Consider the following 19,644-nt stretch of genomic DNA (forward strand, 5'->3'; position numbering starts at 1 on the left):
AATTAAAGCTCATAGGTGGGCAGAGTCCTAGGTACTGCAAGGCTTTAACATCACAAAATGACGGTTCTATTCCTTTCGATTGTGGATATGGACAGAAAAAAATAAGCATATAAGGCTATAGTACTGTCGGTATTTCGATGTACAGGTTTCTAGCTTTAATGTGAGAGAGGGAATGTTGGTGTATGAGTGTAAATTTGATTGACGCCACCACACCCAGCTATCCGTCAGCTGTGAAGTGTCTAGCAGAAGGAAGCAGGCACTCAAAATACGGGAATCTACCTGAGGGGAGTTCGAAGGAGAGAACTATGAATGAGGTGGTGAGCCGTGAGCCAGTAAAATAGAATGTTGGTGTGTACCTATATAAGATGCCAGATTGTAATCCACATTTGGCAGGTGCAGTACACGCGCTTCCTGAGCCATGTATCCTACAGATTTCCTGTATGGTGAGGAGTATTAGCAATAGTATGCGACAAGAATATGCACGTTGTCGCACTGACCACTGTTCCGCTACTATGTACCTGTGTCCGCTGGATCTGTGAGACACAGATGGCATAAAATGAAATACCATGAGACTGTGGTCAGATATGTTAATGACAAGAGGATGCTTATGGATTAGGATGAGGTGCGTACCTATCATGCCCAAGTCCTAATCACAGGCGCAGCACATGCCTGCTGTGCCTGTAACTTCCAAACTTCTAACTTCTGCCTGAATACGGAGACCAGTCTATGAGAGCTGGAAGAATAATAATATCAGCAATGGTAGGTGAGAATGAAATAAGGACACACATACAAAAAAGGGTTATCCAATGTCGTCGCTTAGAAAACCATTTCCGTTGTCAGCGTAAATCACTTATTTACATGTCAGTCATCCCCATAGCCACGTCCACGGAAGAGGGACGCCGGGCAAGTATGCTAGAGCGTAGATGGGAGAGCAGGTACCAGGGGAGCAGGGAGGGAGCAGGGAGGGAGCAAGGAACGTGAAGGGAGGAGGCGAAAAAGGCCGCGCGTTACTCCCGGGAGCTGGGCCTCTTAGGTCCATTTCCCACACGACTAAAACCGGGCCTAAGAGGGGGTTACGGCACCTGTCAAACTCCTGCCTAAGGTGGAGATCAAACCCATGCTAGCTCATCGACTTCAGAAGTTGCTCTTCCGGGAATTCGTTGATTTTGCTCGCAGTCAAATTGCATCTAACAGCAGCATCGAGTCACAAGGCATAACAATCCATGACGTGTATGGGGAGCACTCGGAGGACTTGGAGTACATGGAGGCCCGGCATATGCAGCATATAGAACAGGAAACAATGAAACGTCGTTCACATCGATTTACGTTGTATTTTTTTACGAACGGAGTGAGCGATCCTATAGGTTCGCGTTGGCCCATTCCTGTCGGTTTTTTGTATATTTTTGCAATTTTGCGTTTCGCTGGTTCCGCTCCTCGACCTGGCAACATTTCTGCGTCGTAGCTACTTCCTTCAGTCAAATCGTCTGAATTCTGGCATACTCGACACTACTATCCAGAGCTCATGTATCTCAGTTGTTTTTTTGCACTGTAATTCGACGACATTGACGCTTTTCGGTCAATGGTCGATTTTGAATGAAATTCACTGGGCGACGCGTCGCTGATTGTTAACTACACCCTCCATCCAGCTCTTATTGTTGACTCTCGTCATGCCTCTAGTTCTGATCGGATTAGAAGGCCAGGCACGCCGTTTATATTGTTCTGCGTGCTATCGACAGTGGCATAAAGGCTTGAAGGAGGATCGAAAGAGACGACATGGAACTTGTCGTACTAAGCAACTTGAAAGTCCACATCACAGATTGACTGAGATTCGAAATGAGCAACAATAAGCCATGCCACGGCGAATACATTTTACTGAAAAATTATTTCCAGTAACGACACTCATGCAGCGCAATGTTTCTTCTTTATAGGATTCTGCCAAGAATGGGGAAAAGGGTTTATGTATACTTTGAACCCGCAGCTCAGATCATGCCAAGACACGCACTTTCGGCACACGTTGACGCTTTCGACAAACGTATTGCCTACTGTCTGAACTTCAGTAATTGACCAAACAAACAACATTGTCCGAAAAAAGTAAGGGAAGACAGAAATTACAAAGGACATAAATTACACAGTACAACACTTGAGTTACTCGATCTTCCAAGAAGAGGTCGTTATGACGGAACGGCGGCTACTGGCCGTGCGGCCAAAGCATGATTGTCAATAGATATACCTGAAGGCGAAGTCAACAACAACCTTCCTCCCTGACCGCAGAAGTAACACTTACTTTGGGTTACGTTAGCAGTCTTATAAATACCAATCAACCTCTGACTGAGCTCAAACATATCGTTACTATGAGATGGGGAGGTAGGTTGGTTAGTCAAAGTCTTTCGGTTCGGTCATAGTTGCGCACCGAAGGGAAATGATAATGAACTGAGCGTTCTTCGTCCTGTCCTTGATATAGTTTGCGACGATCGAAACGTTGCGGAAGTCCAAGGCAGCATCAATCTCGTCCATGAAATATAGAGGCGTGGGCTGACAACAATCAGTATATCGTTGAAATCCAGGCAGTGAGTGAAAAAAATGTCACCTTGAAAACATGGAGGGCAAAGACGAGAGCAAGGGAGCTCAGTGTCTTTTCACCGCCCGACAAATTGGATATGTTCTTCCAGCTCTTCTTCGGCGGCATGACACTGAAAATGATACCCTCGGAGAAAGGATCCATGCTGTCGACTAACTCCAGTTCAGCATTCCCACCCATAGTGATCATCTATAATAAATGGAGTAAATGGATAACAAGAATGTTGCTTGAATTGTACCTGATACATCTCTTTCAGTTTCAAAGAGATCGCGCTGAATCCCGCCATGAACTCCTCGAGACGTTGTTTTCTAAGGTCGTCGTACTGTTTCTTCTTTTCATCCCGTTCCTTGGTCACTTTCTCGACCTCGTTATGTCGGCTGAATACTTCATCCATTCTCTTCCTGTATTCGTCGAGGACGTTCAAGTTGGGCCTTGCACGCTTCACTTTATCTGGAGAACAAACGCAATCAGAACGTAAGAACGGCACAATTACACAAGAGCCCTTACCTTCTAGATACTCGATATCAACCATCAAATCTCGTTTTTTGAACTTCTTGAGTTCTTCCTCAGACAGCTCTGGTGGCTTGGTCACGTCGTCGGGACCCTTGTTCTTCCTCGTAGGAGCATCTGGTTCGGCTTTGATGCCTTCGTCACCATCATCGACGTCCATTTGGTCCACCTGATTGTCTCCCTTGCCTTCCTTAACGCTATCCTCACTAGCTTCATCGTCATCGCCCTCATCAACGTCGTCGTCGTCGTCACTACAAGACCATAAGCAGCAGACATGGTCAGCGTGGAGGAAACTTACTCTATCTCTTCCAATCTCAATTTATCATGTTCGGCCTGCCAATGACCGATCTTGCCCTCGTTTTCGGTGTATTCTTTCTCAGTATCGTTTATCTGAGATTGAATCTTGGCCTCCTTCTGCCTGAACTTCTGCACTTCTTCCTTCTTCAGCTCGAGCTGTTCCCAGAGCTGGTCGAGATCATCTTTTGAGCGTTCTTCTGCATCATTGGCAGCTTCCACCTTGGCCCTTAGCCCAATCATATACTCCGCTACTTGTTTTGCTTCCTTATTGAGCTCTTTCGACTCCTTTTCAGCATCTTGCAGCAATGCCTGGTTCGTCGCGACTGATGCGGCATATTTAACGACGTCCTTCTCGGCTTTCGATTTGTCAACTTCAGCCTTGGTGATCGCGTCGTTCGTGAGGTCTATATAATTCTTCAGGCCATCAACTTTCGATTTCTGCGCCATAAGGTTAGAACCCCCAATTTCGAGAATCTTTTCATCGATCTTGTTGAGTTCCGCGTTGATCTTTTTGGCTTTTTCAGTGAGGTGGTCCAACTCTGCTTTGGCCTTTTTTATCGACTTCTCCAACTCTGCAATACGAGCGGTTGCTGACGCATCAAGCTTGTTTTGCTTCCTGAAGAAAGTCAAGTCAGTAACAATAGCTTTTGAACGTTTGTTTTGCGCTCACTTTAATGCCGCTGCTGTCATTTCCGCTTCTGTGACCCTCGTTTTCCCTGTTTGAATCTCCATTCCCAGTTTCACGTACTCCATCTCAATCTCAGGCACCTTCTTGTTGGCCGCACTAAGTTGGTCTTGGGCACTCTTCAGCTCGGTCATCTTCTCCTGTAGCTCGACCTCAGCATCCTGACTCTCTTTCTCCAGTTTTCTCATCACATCCGGTCTGACTGCTTCCGCAGAAAACTTGGAACTCATGGCTCCCCTAGCTTGATTTCTTCCACCGCCAGACATAGTCCCAGAGAGGTCGATTAATTGTCCTGTCAAGGTGACAACGCGCCATCGCTTTTCACCAAAAGCAATACGATTCGCTTGCGCCACATCTTGTGCAACCAAGGTGTCCGCAAGTGCCTTATAGAACGCTGGGCGGAACTTGTCGTCCTTTATTGCGATCAGGTCGAAAAGCCTTGGGACGTTTTCCGGAGTCGGTTTTGGCTGCATGGCTTCAGGTCGATATTGACATTTATCAAGGACCATAAAGGACGCTCGACCGATATTGTTTGTGCGAAGGTACTCAATGCCTTGTTGCGCCTGTTCGACTGTGTCAACGACCATGTGATGTAGCTGGGGGCAAGCAGTAGAAATTGCAACGTCGTATTGGTCTGGTATGGTCCCAAGGCTTCCGAGGCGACCCTTGAAAATGAGTTTAGTGGACTCTCCGTGCCGTAAACACAACACAAACTCTCACATAAAATCCTTGAAGCCTACCCGAATCTCTGAGCCCATTTAAACCAGTCAACACTCGATTCTGCGATCTGTTTTCCGCTTGCGAAGCTTTGGCTTCCGAAACTTTCGCGTTTGACGACGCAACTTTACGGTTACACTTCCCTACGTCCTCTTGTGTATCCTTCAAGAATCGGTTGAGTACACGGAAATATTTTTAGGAGAAAAGTCGGTACCTGGATTTTCTTAGCTAAAACCTCCTTGTCTCTATCCAGCCCTACTTTCTGCGCCTTAAGCTGTGCCTGCCTTTCAACCTGTGGTAGGAGGTTGAGCAGGGGCAAGTCATGTTAGAAGGGAAAATAGGCCTACCTTCTGTTCCATCTCACTTTTCAGAGTCTCCAACCTCATGTCCGCTTCTTCCTGGGCTTGCTTAGCCTGCTCTGCCTTGCTAACAATCGCGTCCCTTTCACTCGTGGCGATGTCGAACTCAGATTGCGTAGCATTGATCTTGGTATTCCAAGGTTGCAGTTCACGTTGCAAGACTTCCTTTTGGTCGTAGTAGACTTTAGTCTTATCTGGGCACGGCACGGAAAAAGTCAGTGACCATAAACTTTGTGTGAAGCTCACCCACCTTTGAGTGAGTCCTGAATCTTTGCCAACGCTTTCTCCTCTTTGACCAAAGACTCCTCGTGTTCTTGCAGCTTGTCCTTTCCCTTCTCGATCCTCAGAGTACTATCTTCAATGGTCTGCTTTGCAGACCGGAGAGAATTGTTTTCCTAAGGTACCCCGGTGAGCAGATCAACGAACGAAACCCAACTTGGCGGAACCTACCTCCATCACTAGTTTGCTGTGCTTCTTCACCTTCCCCTCGGCGTGTTTCTTACGTTCGTTGACGCCCACTTCCTTCTTCTCCTGCTCTGCTAAATCTTTCTGAGCTGCAGTCGCAGCTTTTTGAAGTTCCTGTGATATCTTGCTGTGAATACGGTGACTATGTATCTGCAGGGCTCACGCGTACCTTGTAAGCTGTTTCCCTATCCCTGTAATGTTTCTCCAGCAGCACCAGATGATTTACATCATCCTTATTCTTGGCCATTTCCTGCTCAAGTTCCTCCCCTAATTCCTCCAGCTGAGCTTCAAGTTTCACCGCCGATGACAACGCTTGACCAACGTATATCTGATACAAGATGCTCTTCTTCTTTACACACTCGTTCCACAGATTCTGGAATTCAATGGCCTCCTTACGTTTGGCTTCCAGAGAATCTTTCTCCTTCTCTACCAATCTGGACGAGGATGATTAATCGAATGTGAACATTGTCTACGAAATTTTACCTCAGCCGTGTCAGCTTCTCCTGCCGCGAGTCATTCAATCGCTCCAACTCATCCATTGCTTCTTGTATGGGTTCTTTGAAGTGCGCGGTCCCAATAATGTCCTCAAGGTACTCCAAAAGACCTTCATCATGTTCAGAGGTTGCTTTGGGTTTCATGAGGGCAATGGATTCAACCTCGCCCTGGAGAGATAGTTAGTTAACTTAACATTATACAGACACGTAATCGAACAAACCTGGAGAATTAAGAAACGTTTGTGGTCTAAATCGATCCCCCTTCCTTTCAACATAGTTTGAACCTCGGTAAACGAACTCTGCCTTCCGTTGATCGTGTATTTACTGGTATTGTTCTTGTACGCGTGCCGCGCAACGACAAGCTCCGATCCTGGTACAATCTCGAATTCGTCTGGACCAGGCTTAGCAAGAAATAAAAATGTCAGTCAATAACAATGCCCAAATCAATAATGCGTACCAAATCAGTGATTTCACGGAAATAGATTTCAACTCTACACTCTTGCAAGTCGGGATATCTTGCTGAGTTGTGAATCAATTCACCGAGTTTTCCTTGTCTCATCTTCGTTGCTCGATAGCCAAAGACGAAGAGTAAAGCATCGATAGTGTTCGATTTTCCGGAACCATTGGGGCCCACGATGGATGAAAATGACTGAGCTCGTGTTACATTAGGACGTGGAAGAACGGTTTAAGGGAGACCAAGCACGTACTTTATGGAACGGCCCAATTTCCTGTCTCCCCCCATAGCTCTTGAAGTTGACCAAAACCAACTTGTGGATGACTAGCCGAGCTTTCGGCCCCTCGGGTTCTGGTGCGACGGTCGTCTGAGGCTGAGCCACAGGAACGGAAGCGGGTGGTAGAGGATCGAATAGAGATTTTTCTTCCTCTTCCTCTTCCATAACTTCTGGTTCTTTTTCCGAAGTAGCAACTTTCGCAGTCTTCGATCTACCAGATTTCTTCGCTAGGACTCCCTGTCGAGGCCTCCGGACTGGCGCTGTGTCTTCTTTATCATCATCCATGGCCTCTGAAGCTTTGGACACGAGTTCAGGTTCTCCACCGGATTCTGATTCATCGACTTCCACCTCCGGCGTAGCTTTTTTGGCGACTCTTGAGCGTGTTGAGCCACGTGTGGGTCGTGTCGTGGTTCCACTGGCCTTCCTTGTAGTTTTCCTACCCTTCGGCTTCTTCTCCTCGTATTCCTCGTCTTCATTTTCCTCATCCCCACCGTCAACATCACTCCCCAACTGGCTCTCATTGGACGGTCGTTTCTTCTTCATCGGCGGGGCCTCCCTATCTTCTTCATCTCCTGTCTCCAAAACTTCTTCAAGTGTGGATGTGTTGCGCGTAGAGGTTCTGGAACGCGGGGCTGGTACAGCGCTGGACCGTGCTGAAGTGCTCCTCCGGGGTCTCGTAGACGACCGGGGTTTCTCAACATTTTCTTTCTCGATAACGACATCGACGGCCAGAGATTGCGAGGATCTCTTACGTTTTCCAGGATTTGAGTTTGATTCTGGTCGGGGTTGGGGCTCGACCGACGCACTGGTACGCGTCGAGCGACGAAGTGGCATCGTGGTGTTAGGAGTTGAACCGTGTGCGTGTTACGTGGGTTTACGTGACGTGACTCAACGCGAAAGCTCACGTGCGTTCACGAATTTGAACTGAACTTTCGGCAGGTTATATAGGACGTTTTATTATGGATACATCACGGTCACTACTTATGACCATCAAGGCATTCTAAAATTCACCGCCCAAATCATCCTCATCCAGATCACCCTCTTGGATTTCTTTTGCGAGTTCTTTCTCCCTTTCTCGTGCACCTTCAGCTGCAGCAAGCTCCTTACGATGGGCATTGAGTGGGTACCGCATTGCCTAAAAGATTTGCCCTTTATGACCAGTATGCCAATAGGATAGTAGTACAACAACTTACCTTGACGCTCTGATTATGAAGCTCAAGGCAATATCCAATCCTCCGTTGGAACGCCTCTGCAACATTATTCCCGTAGGCATTCTGGCCTTTGGCCCCACCTGCACCCTTACACGCCATCCAACCTTGCTCGTGAATCATCCGTCCCTCGATGACACCATCCCTGATCGCTTTACCTACAATATACTCAGCGTCTTCTTCGGAATCTAAATGTAATTTGACGCAGATATCTTTGAGCGATATCAGAGAGTAAGCGAGAGAAAGTTGACGGATGCCAGTTTTGATGACATTCTGGCGAAGTCTCACGATGAGGGTGTGAGTATGGTCTGTCTGGAAGGTAGCAGAGTGCTTCGCAACGGTGGTTAAGAATTGGGAGAGGGATCCGGTCCGAACAGCTTTTAAGTGGACAAAATCAGAAAGTACGAAAGCCATGGCTAACATAATACACAAACCTCTCACAAGTTCAAAATAGCCTACGAGCGCCTTCTCGAGAACTTTATGCCTGAAGATGCTACGATCGGGGATATCACCCATCAAGAGCTCGACAACAATGTTCAACTTGTGAACGGCTTGGAAAAAACCAGGCGCTATCGTCGGAGGAGGTGCTCTTCTTATAGCCTGTTGAAGGTTCACATGTGCATCGGTGTAGTTGAGCTGTACGGCCTTGATCCGTCCAAGGTAGTAATGATAGCGGGCGAACTGGTTATTCGGTGCGGATGGGGGAAATGTGGTTTTGGATACAAGCTTGTCAGCCTGATCATAGAGGGAATAAGTGATGTAAGATCGGAGAAGGCAGTTGAGAAGAACGGCCTCTGTCGTCGAATCGTGCCGAAGTGCTGCTGTACGCTGTGCAGCAAGAAACAGGCTTTCATTCATTCAATTTCAGAGCTGTGCGATGAATAAAACGAAGAAAACCCACATCCGAGCCTCAGCCAACTCTCCACGAAGCTCATAAACGCGCTCCACTGCAGACCACACTTTGGCGGCGAGAGGATCCATGCTCCGCCTGTTCAACCTATGCACTTTTTCCAGACTCTCATTTGCTAACTCCTTCGCTTTCCCATATGAGGTCTGCGATTTGAGCATCTGGTACAAGATGAGAAGACGAAAGTAGACCTCGGTTTCGGGGACTGGTTCAGATGTGGGAGGTGATGCCGATGGGCCAGTTGGTGGGCTATTTGGTGCTGCAGAATCAACCTCCATAGCCGAATGAGAGGATACTGCAGGCAGCCATGACAATAAGGTGGCTTTCGCCGATGAATCTGCGTAAAAAGTTGATTGTCAATTTCCAAGAACAATAATAGAGAATGGTGCGCACCCTTGGGGTAAACATGTTCAATCGCATTTCTTAGAACATCTTCGTCAATTCTTTTTCTCAAAGCATTCAACGTCCTTAGTACTCGTTGAGTGAAGCGAGGTTCAATTGTCGAGACTGCCCGGTCGATGAGAGCAACATTCGACTTGATTTCGACCAACGGTGACTTGGGTTCTTCTATCTTGGGTTCTTCCTTTTTCTCTTCCTTCTTTTCCTTCTTGGAAGGTTCAGTCGGTTTCATGTCGACATCGGGCATCGTGAGGGATCTGGGGAGAACTGTGGCTTCCAGGCCTGGCACGGAGGTGACGCGTCTAACGCGCGTGGACCGTGAGAACTAACTTCCTTTTGGACTTTCCAAACACCTTTGTTTTTTGCTCCTATTGTTTGCCTGGACTATAAAACCCCTCGGCCCTTTACATTTTCACCATGACCATGGGCAGAACCAGTGCGTTTTCTCGCCGTTTTTCTATATTTCTTCCTCTAATGATTAGCTATAGAGACGAAACGTCCGTCTCTGCCGCTCAAGTCCAGTAAGCTTGTTCTCGATCAGCATTTTGTCTTACTGATCTCAAAATTTATCTTTACTGCCCCATCCCAGAACTCAAGAAGGATCCTGGGATCCCAAAACTTCCGAGTCTGAAGGCCAAGAATGAAGCGAAACAGAGAGTGCGAGCGGTGTGTCAGATAATCGGGCCTCGAGGCGCTACCAACAAGTTGATTTCATCTTGTAGACCCCCCAAGGAACCCATAACCGAGATAACGACTCCTACATGGCATCAGAGCCTACTCTTTCATCTCTTGCTCAACTTGCGACAGATGCCGATACAGCCACCGTCCGGTTTCAGGGTAACGAAGATTCGAATTCCTCGGCTGGACCATCAACAAAAACTAAAGAGCAGATACGGAAGCATTATCTTCGCGCCCTTCATAAAGTCATCGATGAGAGCGATATCATAATACTGGTACTTGATGCACGAGACCCAGAAGGATGTAGAAGTAGACTGGTAGAGGAAGAAGTTCGAAGGCGGGAAAGCGAAGGGAAGAAACTAGTATTTGTGCTCAATAAAGTCGGTAAGTCAGGCCATCAGCTTTTATCGAAGATTTACAACGCTTCTTGCTCCCAGATCTTATCCCAAAAGCTAACGCTCAGGCATGGCTACAGCACCTACGGCATTCCACCCCTACTCTTCCATTCCTTTCTCCTTCATCTGCGCAACATCAACGATCAAATATCTCTTCGTCAACTGCACCTGCGCTGCTCAAATTGTTGAAAGCCTACAGGCCTAAAACTGGTAGCTTCACCATCGGTGTAGTTGGATACCCCAATGTCGGAAAAAGTAGTCTCATTAATAGTTTGAAGAGAAACAAGGTCAGTTCAAAGTGCCTTGACCTAGGATTCTGGTTTGTCAACCTCCCGCATAGGTTTGCGGTGTTGCAACCCAAGCAGGTTTTACGAAAGACGTCCAATCGGTACAACTAGAACGTGGAATACGAATCATCGATTCTCCGGGTGTCATCTTTGATGACGACGACGACGAGGCCAAAGGCCAAAAGAAAGGGAGCGTACTACTCAGAAATGTAGTCAAAGTCGAAGATGTCGACGATCCGATAGCCGTTGGTGAGTTTTACCTTACATTTCTGTGTTAGCTGAAAGGTCCTCACCATCTGTGCTTGTAGTCGAAGAGATTCTTTCTCGGACTGCAAAAGAGACAATACAAAAAATATATAATCTACCAGGATTCTCATCGACTCTGGAGTTTCTCACTATGCTTGCATTAACCAGTGGGAGGTTGCTGAAAGTGTGTTTCACTCCCTCACCGTGTCCGACCGTCCCTAAGCAAAGTTCCCTAGGGAGGAACACCAGACATCACCTCGACCGCCAGACAGGTCATAACCGATTGGAACCACCAGAAAATACCGTACTTTTCCGTTCCTCCCGAAATCCACCCTTCATCAATACCTTCAATGAGTGAGTGAAACGTTCTAGGCGCTACTCTTCACGTTCTAACCACGGTATGTGGTAGTGGAAACAGGATCATATGAAGCCATTGTCGCACCCGGCGCTGAAAACGTCGGTCAATCTCAAATCGTGACTTCGTTCTCCAAGCCATTCGAACTAGCAGGCCTATTCGGTGCAGCCGACGCAAAAGCGTTCGATGAAAGCACCGGAGACGTCGACATGAATCTAAACGCTGAAGTATCCGATAACGAAATGTTTTGCGATGCGAAGGAGACTTTAGAGCAAGGCATGGACGAAGACTCGTACGGTCATTTGATAGTGAATACATCTTAACTTACATGCTCACGGAAGCTCTAGAACAATGCAGCAAGAAGACCCGTCCCGTCGCGTTTCACTCGGAAAACGCCCTCGTTCACCAACTTTCACCGCGAATTCTCTAGGAGAAGAGCCTTTCCAGCGCAAACCCAAACGACATCGTAAATCGAAGACAATCCCGTCCTATGGCGAGGCACCAGATGCACATGTCCTAAAGAATATGGGTAGGAGTAATCCACTCAATAGAAGGAATCTCAAGAAGGAGATGAAGAAAGAAAGACGGATTTCGGCCCTCAAGGCAAGGGCCGCTGGAGAAGGTATGGAAGTAGATGATACAGGTGGAGGATTAGGCACGACCTTCATGGCTTCGTTTCCGCTTGTATAGATAGAGTATTTGTGCAATTGATATTTGCTTACATACATGGCGGACTCCTGTGAGCTACGGTAAGCCACTTGCTCGAAGTCGCTTTTGGAACTTGGCTTTCAAAAACCTCGTTTGTACCGACTAGATTACAGATATTACACGATAACGCCCATAAAACAAGTAAAAAGAGGAATAGAATCAATACATTGTCGAGTCCTGCAATCTCCACTTCCCCAGCGGCCCCCACCACCATAAAGACTGCCTCTGTACCGGTTCTGGTGGCTGAGGTGGAATGGGTGGTTGGATTGATGCTGCAGAGCAATGAACAGAACGTCCTTCTGTATTCGTATTCTGAGGTTCGGACTGCGCACGGCGGTTACGTCGGGAGGGATCCGCCTGATCATCTTCATCCGTATAATTATCATCACTTCCACTTGTTGCACTGTCACGCTCTCGTGTCCTCTCTCGCCCTCGTCTAGAGCCGTTCTCGTATTTATCCATTTCATATGCGGCTTCAGTTGTCGTCGCTGATGCTCCCTCTTGCCTCAATCTCCAACCAAAGTACCCCAGTCCCCACCCTGTGCCGGGCACCCCCATCCTAAACCACCCTACACCTCCGGAACTCTTGACATTCTTCTTTTTTCTTCGATTTCCGTCATTCTCCGCTCTCTCCATCCTCTGCATGACCCTCTCCCTCTCAACGCGTACTCGCTCCCGCTCTGCTCTCTCTAACTCCATAATTCTCTCACGTCGTTCTTCGGCCTGTATTCTGGCAGCCGTGACATGCGCATGTCTCAGGTTTGCATACCACTCATGAATCACCCGAGGTAGAAAACCAGGTAAAGTTCCGGTGGAAGACGTAGTAACTGATGTGGTCGATGAAACTGAGTTGCTGCGCCTTGGCCTGTTCGACGTTGGGTGGCCTCCGTCCTTCGCAGAACCACCCTCATTGTCAGATGCGCGGGGCTCTCCTTCAGGCCGTGCACGACGCCTACGTCTCGATTTGCTTGAATCATTGCCATCATGTTCATGTTCCTCGTCAGGATGAGAACTTCTCCGTTCAAACATACGCCATCGTTTGGTGGAATTGGTGGCGTCGTTCCCAGTCACATCCGCTTCACCATTCGCCATCCGTCTCGCTCTTCTTCTTTGTTCTCTTTTCCCAGAGATTCTCTGCCCACGCCTCAACACCTCTTCTACCACTTCTTCCGTCGTCGCACCGCTTCCAGCCCCGACCCACCACCACCACCCGAGAAAACTTTGCCAGAGAGTCACAGCCCACATGAGTCCGGGTAGCCACACATACTCTTCTTCCCTTGGTACATAGAGGAAATTCAGAGCAGTAGAAGCAATCGCCAACGCCAACGCAGCAGCCCCGAATACAGCCGTGCCACCATCCGTGCGCCATGCTTGAACTCGGTTGACAAGAAGTCCCCATATGAATAGTGCAGCTGTAAAAAGAAGAGAGAGCGTGGCATTGCAAACGTTGCGAATGGCACTGGCTATCTCGATTGTATGTGATGATGCAGAAATTGGGATTAACTGCATCGTTGCCGACAAGATGGCCAAAGGTCCGAGTAATGAGAAGATAAGCCTTTTCTCGAGTGTTGAGGGATAGAGGAGACCGAGAAATTGGATATGTGTTATTTGCACCAAGACGCTAGTCGTGGCCATCATTATGACCCATGTCGCCCTCTCTGCTAACGTCCATTCTTTATTTTCCCAGTCTTCGTCTGAAGGAGGTACATTGACAGATATATAGCTAATCATGTAGGGCCAATCATCTGACTCGTCAATGGAGCGTTGCAAGACAACATTGAGTGTTGCGATAAGGGAGATGAGGAGTGTAGTGACACCAGCAAGTTGGAGGATATAGTTGACCGGGGCCAAAGGCCAATGATATTGAGCAGTAAAGAGAAGGTGGATGAAGAGCACCGATACGAGTGTGAATACGACACCAGTAACGAGAATCTGGACAGGTAGCGACTGGACAAATGGTGGTTTATATTGCAAGTAAGGATCTGTATCCAAACTGCAAACGCGGACTCAGAACTGGACAAATTGAGAGTTAAGTAGTGCATACCCTGGATCTTGAGCGCAGACAGCAGAGGTCAAAAGAATAGCAAGGATGAGCGAGAAGCCCATCCAACAGTACATGGATGCAGGTCGCGAAAATGGTCGGCTTAGTAAGCCGTTCGGAGTTCACTGAATAATATTCTATTCTATTACGCCAAATACAGTAGCAAGTACCAAATCATCAAAACAATACGTCGTAACGGCCAGTTGGCCAAAGTATGCGTGCGTTAACAAGTCCATGGTCGTGACAATAATTAATCATGCAAACAAGAATTCTGCGAGTGACGGGATAGAAGGGGATTGTATAAATGTAAGCTGAATGTCCATGACAAACTGGATTCGAAACGGGCAGTTACGAGAGTGACGAAAGGGGGGGGATCCTGAATAGTATCAGACAGACTAAGGTCCGGCAAGAGTATCGTCCGTTCATTGAGTTGAGACAGCAACACTCTTCGACTTGCCCACACCACCAGAGCCAAATTTGCTGGCGGCAACCATTTGATGAACTCCAGGTCGAGAGGGACGGAGTCCACAATCTCGTGGGGCAATCTCACCACACTTGACATGAGCCCTACCGCCAAAACCGTTAGCGACCCGCTCGTAGATACACAGAAAAGGACAGCTCACTTCAACCCACAGTCATCACATTCCAGTACTGGCTTCCAACCTAATCTCTTAAAACAGATGTCACACTTCTGTACTAATAGTCCACTCGAAAAGAAAAGTTCGAAGGGATTCCATCCCGCGATAGCAACTGCGGCAGCACTATCTGGTGGAGAAAAGGTGCCACTCCCACTAGACTTCTTGGGTTTAGCTCCTGGTTTGATGAGAGTAAATCGATGGACGAGAGGGCTCGTATAGTTGCCCGTCAAAGAGCGGATTGTCGATCCACCTTCGGTTGCCAAAGCAGTCGAAATGATAGACGAGCGACCTCTTGCAGTATGATACGAGTCAAGGGAATCGATAGTGAGAATGGATGAAGAGCCAAGTAGATCCTGTCCGTCTTGTGGGTCTTGCGCCATAATAGTCGAAATCGATGATGCGGAAATGGAGTGGCCACTACCCGGTAGAACGGGAACAGGGGTTTCATTCGGGTCGGGAGAAGGACTAATAGTCAGGATAGAAGACAGGGCCGGAGGCGGCGTAGAAGAGACTTGTGAACTGTGTTGACGAATTACGGTTGTGCTGTATTCTGAAAAGGCAGAATTGTTCTCTTTGAGAAGGGGCTCCCGGCCTGACCAAATCAGGGTTAGTCGATAGTGGATTTGATTGGGAAAAGCAGTACCATTCTGACCATCAATCCAATCACTGGTAATGCCAACGTTCTGCAATCCAGATACAGCTTCCATGAGTTCGTCATCATCGTCGCTATCGTCGGTCCCGTTGTTCCTGATATTCTTCCCAACACCAACTCCGAAACTTGGAATCCTTAGCACCGGACCAGGTCGCTTGCTCCCGGTCATAAACTTGATACTCCCAACATTGACCTGATCGGATTCGTCCGGACGCGCCAAAACCTCCGCCTCTATGATTGCCAGTCGTTCGAGAATATTCCTCGTATTGGGACGATCGGCCGGATTCACGGCGAGGCAGTCCAAGCATAGCGCGATCAACTCAGGAGGACATCCCGGGCTCACCAGTCTATGGACCTCTTCGGCCTCGATAGAGAAAGTAGGCGCAGCTCGTTTGAAATGCTTATCATCGGCCAATATCCTCGAGATAATCTCGCAGTAAATGATCCCAAGAGAAAAGATGTCCGTAGGAAGATCAAACTCCTCTCCCAATAAGATCTCCGGGGACATGTAGGAATCCGTTCCACAGAAGGTGAGTCGCTTTGACTCATCAACGTTACGAGCCGCAATACGTGCAAACCCGAAGTCGGTGATCTTAAGCCGCCCGTTGGATGTAACAAGGAGGTTCTCGCCTTTCAGATCACGGTGTATGCACTTGCGAGCATGAAGGTATGCGAGAGCACGGGCAATGTCGGTTGCAAAAGAAAGACGTAGTCGCCATGGGAAGGGTTTTAATTTCTCGTGGATGTATAGCCGGAGGTTTCCATTCTCTATGAACTCGGAAACGATGAATATGCGGCCATCAGGGTCTGGTGCACGAGAAAGACCAAGAAAGAGGACAATGTTGGGATGGCGAGACTCTTTCATCAACCGCCATTCTCGTTCAAAGTATTTGGAGACGTCGTATTCGTTGGAAGGCAATACTTCTTTAATGGCAACGTCGATGCCCAGATACTTTCCTGGCACTCGAGCTGTAATCGACGATGGTTTCACAGAGCGGCTCAAGCTCACCTTTGTAAACTTTGCCAAAAGATCCTGAACCTAGTGTTTTCCAATCTCCCTTGATATCCTAGCAATGGCATCGAGAATAAGTATCTATCGAAGACGTTTCCGACCGCATAGAATGAAGAAGAGCCTCAAATTGAAAGGTTCCTCGACGCTGAATTCGGTTTGCAATGGGAAGAAACTCACCTCGAAAGGAATAACATCAAATGCGTCAGACATATCCGAGAAACCAAGCGAAAGGTCTAATAAGGGCGACCAGACAAGGCTTTCAACAGGGAAATCGACGAGGACGCTGTGGTCGATATGGAAAAGTCGATTAGTCACGTCAGGCGTCACGATGTATCCTCTTTTGGAAATACGCGGTTTTGAGGGGCGACTCGGATGCACAGCTGGCACTCAAACTTGATCTTTTCCCACTGTTACATCTTCGACTTGGTGTCCCCAATTACGCGAAAGCAAGAAATGATCAATCCTCTACAATAACCGAAACGCCGCCATCGGTTCAATTTCGATCCTGACGTGATCCAGTTCCTAATAGCGACCCCGCAATCTTGGGGTACTGATAGGGGTCTGTTTTGTATCTACGGACAGTGACTTATCTATCGACCTTCGATCCTTGCTACCATGCTGCATGGGATTTGACAGTGATCTAGAGACCTGGGGAAAGACGTTGATGTGCGCTGGAACTGCTCCGACTGTGGAAGGAGGATGATAGCGACCGGTGGTCAGTAGTTGCCGAGAACGAACTGGTATGAATCCGATTGCGGTAAACTGGTCCGTGCTATAGGAACGCGTTTCTCTCCCTACAACCTGCACCGTATTCGAGATTTCCATCGAGAGTTTACATAAACGATTGCCGACAAGGCCGACGTTACCCTTGCAGACCATTTTCGACAAAAATCCTCCGTTGCGCACCCCTTCATTGACATAGGGTTGTCGTTCTACCATCATGGTCACAGATTTCTCGGATGCCGTTGTCGAGCAAAGAGTTTTTGTCGTTCCCGACTTCACCATCAAAGACCTGCTCAGTGTCATCCCGTACGTTCGTTTTCTCCTCCGATCTCTTGGTTTCACCGATCCTTCATCCTACCACAGACCGCATTGTAACAAGCGATCAGCTCTCAGGTCTTCGCTCTACATGTACGTTCTGTCAAGGTCGCGCTGAGTAGGTTCTGACGTAGATCATTTGACCTTACAGCTTGATGGATGTGGTACTCATTGGTGCTATCCACAAAACCGCAACCTTTGCAGATGCATATGTCACCCCTACAGCCGTTTCTTTTCTCCATCCTCCCTTGTACCCTCTCGCTCGGTTCGCCATATGGTCTTTGTATGGTTTTGGTGCAGGCCTTTTCGCGACTGGTCTATGGGTTATCGCGCATGAATGTGGACATCAAGCATTCTCCGACTCAAAGTTCATCAATAACGCAGTTGGATGGATTCTTCACTCCGCGTACGTAGTACAATTTTTTCGTACCTCGCGAGTCGCGCTTACTACCGTAGCTTGGGAGTTCCTTACCATTCCTGGAGAATTACGCATGCTAAACATCACGCCTCAACCGGTCATATGACTCAAGACCAGGTCTTTGTGCCCCCCACCCGTTCTGAACTTGGTCTTAAGCCTCAGGATACCACCAAAGAGGATCGGCTAGGCGCAAGAGTATCGGAAGAAGTGAAAAAGGAACTCTGGGAGGCATTGGGTGACTCCACTATCGGTGCGACTCTTGGAGCTGCCAGGTACTTGGCAAGTCGTATCGTATCTTGGTCAAGTTCGGATGGTTGACGCACTTCTAGCTTGCAGGATGGCCGGCCTACTTGTTGAGAAATGCCTCTGGGCAAAAAAGGTACCCTAAAGGAACGAACCGTATGTATAATTATCGTTCATGCCGGCTTGCGCTAAACATGTCCTCGCAGATTTTAATCCTGAGTCCCCCATGTTCAATTCCAAACAGTATTCGGAAATCATCCTGTCGGATATAGGAGTCTTCCTCTGGCTTGCAGGCATCATTGGATGGATCTGCTACAAAGGATTTGCCGAAGTTTTTGTCCTCTACGGCATGCCATATCTCTGGTGACTCTTGATCAGTTTTTACAGCATTAGAGCTCACTCGTTCTCCTTAAGGGTCAACCATTGGCTTGTTTTGATTACATTCCTTCAGCACACCGACCCTCTCCTCCCTCGCTACCGTGCTTCGGAATTCACCTTCCCCCGTGGTGCCCTTACCACGCTCGATCGCAATTTGATGGGAGATCTCGGAAGTTTCATGGGCTGGCTCGGAGCTGTTGCCACTCATGGTATCTCAGAGACCCATATCCTTCATCATGTCTCTAGCCGTATTCCACACTATCATGCGTAAGTTTTCTGTCCACTTTTCAGCCAAGTTAGTATACTTAATGTTCGTTGAAGTTGGGAAGCCAGTGCAGCCCTGAAAAAGAAGCTGACTGATGCTGGCATGTGCTGTGAAGGCCGCCCAGGTGGATGGGCCGAAATCTACCGTGTTTACAAAGAATGCAAGGTCCGTATCTTCAAGACTTATTTTGGGTCTGCGTTAACCGTGGTTTACCGCGACTTTCCTTAGTTCGTCGAAGATGAAGGTGACGTCGTTTTCTTCAAGAACGCGTATGGTCTCGCCCAGATGCGGCCAGTGTTCAATACGGAGTATCCCAGCGACTCTGGAATCGAAATCAATAAGAAGTGTAGACTTGACTCGTACTAGACGTACTTTCCTGCACCTTGTATACCGGACTTGACTATTACATAGAGGTGTACATCAAGGTTTACTGAAATCCCTGTTGTCTTCATCAAGCTAACGAACGAACACATACTGAGATTTATAGTCAAACTGCAGAAGTGGGTGAAAAAGAAATCATACAATTCAGGCTTACTTGGACAGCTCTGTTCCAACGACTTTCGACGGTTCTTTCTCAAACTCTCTAACCATTCTTGAGTGGGCACTTGATCATTGCGTCCAATGCATCTCTACAAGACAAGTTCAGTTAGTATTCTAGTTTCACAATGTTCCCGAATTCCGCGCCTGCAAGACCGAGCATTCCTCGTGTCGCGTGCAGCACAGATAGGCGGACCCTCATCGGGATCTGCCGGAATCATGGACACGAAAGGATTTTGGTCGCCCTGGCTCGATTGTGATCATGCAATACAATACTCATTTCCCATGGACACCTTCTCCATTATCAGGCAAATGCTGTTGTCAAAGAAACAACTGCCACAAACCATTCAGAACCCCAAACCAGCTCATGAGAATCGCCGAAACATTCATTACCGTTCGCGAA

The 19,644-nt window shown here is 47.9% G+C and overlaps 6 protein-coding genes across 6 annotated transcripts; 2 read left to right on the forward strand and 4 right to left on the reverse strand.

Moving 5' to 3' along the window:
• Positions 1–2,171: 2,171 nt before the first annotated feature.
• E1B28_013504 (uncharacterized protein) lies at positions 2,172–7,670 on the reverse strand (the record flags this gene model as incomplete). Its single annotated transcript, XM_043158666.1, has 18 exons — positions 2,172–2,230; positions 2,285–2,349; positions 2,411–2,532; positions 2,588–2,767; positions 2,817–3,028; positions 3,086–3,339; positions 3,387–4,001; positions 4,056–4,735; positions 4,791–4,949; positions 5,002–5,079; positions 5,135–5,340; positions 5,397–5,541; positions 5,597–5,725; positions 5,781–6,045; positions 6,095–6,273; positions 6,327–6,506; positions 6,563–6,754; positions 6,813–7,670. 18 exons carry the CDS (start codon positions 7,668–7,670, stop codon positions 2,172–2,174), a joined length of 4,578 nt encoding a protein of 1,525 aa, XP_043004019.1.
• A 166-nt stretch (positions 7,671–7,836) lies between these two features.
• On the reverse strand, positions 7,837–9,597 carry E1B28_013505 (uncharacterized protein; the record flags this gene model as incomplete). The annotated part of the gene is made up of 5 exons (XM_043158667.1): positions 7,837–7,971; positions 8,030–8,421; positions 8,479–8,891; positions 8,946–9,288; positions 9,345–9,597. 5 exons carry the CDS (start codon positions 9,595–9,597, stop codon positions 7,837–7,839), a joined length of 1,536 nt encoding a protein of 511 aa, XP_043004020.1.
• Positions 9,598–9,698: 101 nt separating this feature from the next.
• E1B28_013506 (uncharacterized protein) lies at positions 9,699–12,037 on the forward strand. The gene is made up of 10 exons (XM_043160835.1): positions 9,699–9,786; positions 9,839–9,871; positions 9,940–10,016; positions 10,073–10,412; positions 10,466–10,710; positions 10,764–10,959; positions 11,019–11,140; positions 11,193–11,310; positions 11,366–11,603; positions 11,659–12,037. The coding sequence occupies exons 1-10, from the start codon at positions 9,768–9,770 to the stop codon at positions 11,999–12,001; spliced, it is 1,731 nt and encodes a 576-aa protein (XP_043004021.1). The 5' UTR covers positions 9,699–9,767; the 3' UTR covers positions 12,002–12,037.
• Positions 12,038–12,178: 141 nt separating this feature from the next.
• Positions 12,179–14,137, reverse strand: E1B28_013507 (uncharacterized protein; the record flags this gene model as incomplete). The annotated part of the gene is made up of 2 exons (XM_043158668.1): positions 12,179–14,012; positions 14,064–14,137. 2 exons carry the CDS (start codon positions 14,135–14,137, stop codon positions 12,179–12,181), a joined length of 1,908 nt encoding a protein of 635 aa, XP_043004022.1.
• A 345-nt stretch (positions 14,138–14,482) lies between these two features.
• On the reverse strand, positions 14,483–16,572 carry E1B28_013508 (uncharacterized protein; the record flags this gene model as incomplete). Its single annotated transcript, XM_043158669.1, has 5 exons — positions 14,483–14,627; positions 14,684–15,290; positions 15,342–16,307; positions 16,360–16,417; positions 16,540–16,572. The coding sequence occupies 5 exons, from the start codon at positions 16,570–16,572 to the stop codon at positions 14,483–14,485; spliced, it is 1,809 nt and encodes a 602-aa protein (XP_043004023.1).
• A 185-nt stretch (positions 16,573–16,757) lies between these two features.
• Positions 16,758–19,070, forward strand: E1B28_013509 (uncharacterized protein; the record flags this gene model as incomplete). The annotated part of the gene is made up of 9 exons (XM_043158670.1): positions 16,758–17,391; positions 17,449–17,493; positions 17,552–17,806; positions 17,857–18,097; positions 18,148–18,217; positions 18,268–18,424; positions 18,476–18,706; positions 18,761–18,869; positions 18,933–19,070. The coding sequence occupies exons 1-9, from the start codon at positions 17,303–17,305 to the stop codon at positions 19,068–19,070; spliced, it is 1,335 nt and encodes a 444-aa protein (XP_043004024.1). The 5' UTR covers positions 16,758–17,302.
• Positions 19,071–19,644: the final 574 nt, after the last annotated feature.

This window comes from Marasmius oreades, chromosome 9 (assembly GCF_018924745.1).
Source record: "Marasmius oreades isolate 03SP1 chromosome 9, whole genome shotgun sequence".
In the NCBI taxonomy this organism is placed as follows: domain Eukaryota; kingdom Fungi; phylum Basidiomycota; class Agaricomycetes; order Agaricales; family Marasmiaceae; genus Marasmius; species Marasmius oreades.